Source organism: Theobroma umbraticum, unplaced genomic scaffold (genome assembly GCF_002168275.2).
Source record: "Theobroma umbraticum cultivar Fairchild unplaced genomic scaffold, ASM216827v3 scaffold_67.0, whole genome shotgun sequence".
In the NCBI taxonomy this organism is placed as follows: domain Eukaryota; kingdom Viridiplantae; phylum Streptophyta; class Magnoliopsida; order Malvales; family Malvaceae; genus Theobroma; species Theobroma umbraticum.
In genome coordinates, this window is record NW_018397262.1 from 3,105,527 (window position 1) to 3,109,310 (window position 3,784).

Sequence of the window (3,784 nt, forward strand, 5' to 3'; positions counted from 1 at the left end):
AGTGACGGTGGTGAAAGAAAGAAAGAAAAAAAATGCTTAATGACTAAGGAAAAAGAAAGTTCTAGTGTTCAGCATGTCAAGAAGAAAAAAAATAAAAAATTCTCTTCCTTTTTGGCCGGCCGAAGGATGGAAGAAATGAAAAAATTCAAGAAGTTTCAAGACAATTTTGGTTAGTCCACATAGATAAGTTCTTTGTCTTTTTCCCCTTTAATTCTTTCCCCATCCTTTTCTTCCCTACCTATACCAATTTTTCCCACAAACATCACATACATGACCGGCCATGTGGGAAAAGAATGAGAGAAAGAAAGGTCAAGCTTCCTTTGTAAGCTTTGACCAAGCTAAATCAAAAAATCGTCATTTACCCCTCCTAAATTCTCATTCTTTTTATTGAGTCCTTCTATCACTTTTAAAATTTTAATTTTTCTTCTACTTCCTTTCTTGACATGTGTATGAACATAATATGAGGTTCGTACCTCATTCGCATGTCACTATAATATTTAAATATATACTTACCTAATAATGCTCTATTTTATCAAAGCATACAAGTTCCCTCTAACCTCATTGTTTTCTTTCAAATTTTCTCTTTTCTTCTCCTCCCTCACTTAGATTAGTCATATAACCTACTATTTTAACTAATCTCACTAATAAATAAAATATTAATATTTTAATATTATTTTATTCAAAAATATTCTTTCTACCTATCGTCGTTCTCTAACACTCAAACTTACATCAAATAACCTTTATTCTCATCAATAGAATCTCATCAATCTTTAAATGAGGATATGGGTGTTACACTCATGAATTGTGGAACCCACAACTATGAATGGTGATTAAATGTGTATTGGATATTAATGGATAGAAAAGTAATAGAGGGGAGCCGGATCCCCAACTAAGACTTCCTAACAAACCAATGGTAACTAACTTCCTAATAGCAAAATAGTACTCAATCAACCCATTAATAAATAAAACAGACTTAAAAAAAGCACCAAGAAAATCCAAATCATATCACCAACCAGACCTTGACCATGAAAATATGTACACCCACACACAATATACATGCATCTGGGCAAAAATCTCTAATCATGAACTTTTAGCAATTTAAAGTTCTGAGAGCTGCTTTCAGCTAAGTATCTGGTGTAGAATCAACCAATGGAGACCCATATTAATATGAAATTATTTGTTATTTCATCCTGCATCATTTCTCTTACAAGTATCTTTAGTTTTCAGTTAAAATATTTATTAAACAGTTACCAGTAAGCTCCCCTTCCAAAACTTCAGCTTCATTTCTTCTCTGTACTGGAAGCTGTGATATCTTCACTGAAGTCACAGGGCTTCCAGAAGCTCCACCCTGACCCACAGCCTCTTTTATATCTACTGCAAAGGCTGCAGCTCCTTGACTGAGAGCATATCTATAAATTACTAAGGACAAACAAAGTTATAGATTCAAGATTTCTAAAAGAAGGAGCAAGGATGCTGATCCGATTCAGCCCTATAGCACACAAAATGAAAACATACTATAACTAAGATAATTGTCGATATAAGATGAATTTAGGAAAAAGAAAATCATAACATGACTGCACTAGCCACAATATATGATTGTACACCTGAACAATAAAAATGGCCAAAAAAAAGTGGCAGGATACTCTCTAATACCAAGTACACTATTATGATTTTCCATTGTGTACATAAAGCTGCTCTGACAGCTCCATGGAAAGTTCTCCCCTATAAGCTTTAATGCAGCTGTTGCCCCCGAAGTGAATATGCATTTATAATTCTTTTGAGAAGCGTTGCAGTAATCAAGGACCTTATATCAAGAAAAATTTAAAAAAGAAAAAAGATAATTACCAATACCACAAACAAGAAAAGATAATATACTTGCAGGCACAAATCAAATGAGAGCACTATTACCAATATCTATAAACTACCCGTTGGTGACCTCATATATCATGCAAAACCAGGTTATTTGAAATCTAGGAATTTAAAAATCAAAATTAAGCAAAGAACTAAGAAAAACAGAAAACAGAGTAAAGTAACTTCCGTCATTCTTGATAGCAAATATATAGTACCTGTCGGCGAGCTTCAGCTACAATGTCACTAGTGGCTGAACTAGAATCACTTTGGCTATCTATATTCAAATTAAAGAATTCCACTATAGACCTCATATTGCATAAGCATGGGCAAGACAATACAATATTGACCAAAACCGAGACACAACAACAGTAATCTCCATCTTTGCTGCCGAAGCCACACCACAACTACCTGAGTTAACTCATTGTAACAATCAAACCAAGCCAACAAAGTATTGGATATTGCTAACAGGCTCATATTTTTCAAGAATGGGTAAGCCAGTACTAACCAGAACAGATCAAGAGAGTTAATACATAGCTTTCATTGCAAAACAAACAACCACTTACCCGAATTAATCTATTACAACAATCGACACCAAATCAATACACTACCGAATATCACTAAAGGGTTTTTGCTCACTGCTTTAAAGAACGCATAATCAGTTATAAAATCATTAACATACCATATATAAGATATTAGTCAACAAGGAACATACAGAATCATTGAACAAAACAGATGGACAGTTTGAATTCATAATTCATCAGATTCAAAGCAAAACAATACTAATTTTCAAGTAAGAGGATACGGGGATTTCCATAAACACTAGTCGTAAGATCTTTGAAAATTGCTTCCATCTGCGACTCGGAGTAAAGGGTTGCTCCAGCATGGTCCAAATACACAGTATCTACAATACCCAAAGCTCAAACAACTAATCAAAGCATCCAAACCATCAAACGAAAGTTGGAAAATTCATTTATTATCTTTTAAAAGTTCAATTATTTCCTACTTGGTAACAACAAAAGGAAATTCAAATATCGATTACGAAAACCAACCAAAATAAAAACAATCAAAGGACCAAAAAAAAAAAGGTTCACCTTCTAGCCGCTTGAACTCGGCGGCGCGAATTTCGTCGATGGTTTTGGGGCCGTTGGGATAACCGTAATAGTCACCAAATTCCTTGAGAAACTCTTCCTTGTCTTCCATTTGATGAACAAAAGAACACTTTTCAATGAATTATCTGGGAGAGATGGTGATAAATAACAATGTTGACCACCAAAAGATATCGGACAGAGCTCGGATGGGGTGTCTGAACTGCTTTCTAGCTTGTTCTAAAGAACGAGAGCTGAAACTTTTGATTTGAAAATGTTTGAGAAACGTGGCTCAACATCCTTTTTTATAATAATTTTTGCATTTTCATTTTCATCACAGAATATATGCATACACACGCAAGGGCATATGTCATATAATACAAATTATTCTAAATTTTGTTCTCCGATTTATTTAATTATATTGTTTAATTTATATGTCAAAAAGTTATACTCCATAAGCTTTTGACTCTGTGAATTATTATTTGAATAGAGAGGTAAAGAATATGTGTCACATTGAATAGAAATAGTCAAATTAGATAAAACACAATTTAATCTGATATATAAAATTTAATATAATGCATACAAAAATGGCGTTTTTCGTTTTTTTATATTATTATTATTATTATTTTAATTTTTAAAAAAATTAAGAAAGAAAAATTCTGATTTTAATATATTTTATGTTAAAATTATTTTAAAAAATTTATAAATTAATGTTTAAGGGTTAAAAAATTTTCTACTTGTAATGACAATTTAAACATATAATCTATCTATATAAACACTATTTCTTTCCTACCAAGTTATGTCTTTGTCCCCTAATTAGTTGGCTAAGGGAAGTTGTGTTAGTTCTC

At 32.5% G+C, this 3,784-nt stretch overlaps 1 protein-coding gene across 3 annotated transcripts in view; it reads right to left on the reverse strand.

Moving 5' to 3' along the window:
• ABA3 (molybdenum cofactor sulfurase (LOS5) (ABA3)) overlaps positions 1-3,322 on the reverse strand; it is a 16,558-nt gene extending 13,236 nt beyond the window's left edge. Inside the window, exons 1-5 of one of the 3 annotated variants that reach the window (XM_021433118.2) lie at positions 2,943-3,322; positions 2,654-2,752; positions 2,067-2,125; positions 1,644-1,804; positions 1,252-1,409 (exon numbers count right to left, since the gene is read on the reverse strand). In XM_021433118.2, the coding sequence (XP_021288793.1) occupies positions 1,252-1,409; positions 1,644-1,804; positions 2,067-2,125; positions 2,654-2,752; positions 2,943-3,051 (586 nt within the window). In that variant the 5' untranslated portion in view covers positions 3,052-3,322. The remainder of the gene's footprint in view (positions 1-1,251; positions 1,410-1,643; positions 1,805-2,066; positions 2,126-2,653; positions 2,753-2,942) is intronic. The other 2 variants (XM_089784005.1, XM_021433119.2) reach the window with 2 other exon arrangements.
• Between the last annotated feature and the right edge of the window lie 462 nt (positions 3,323-3,784).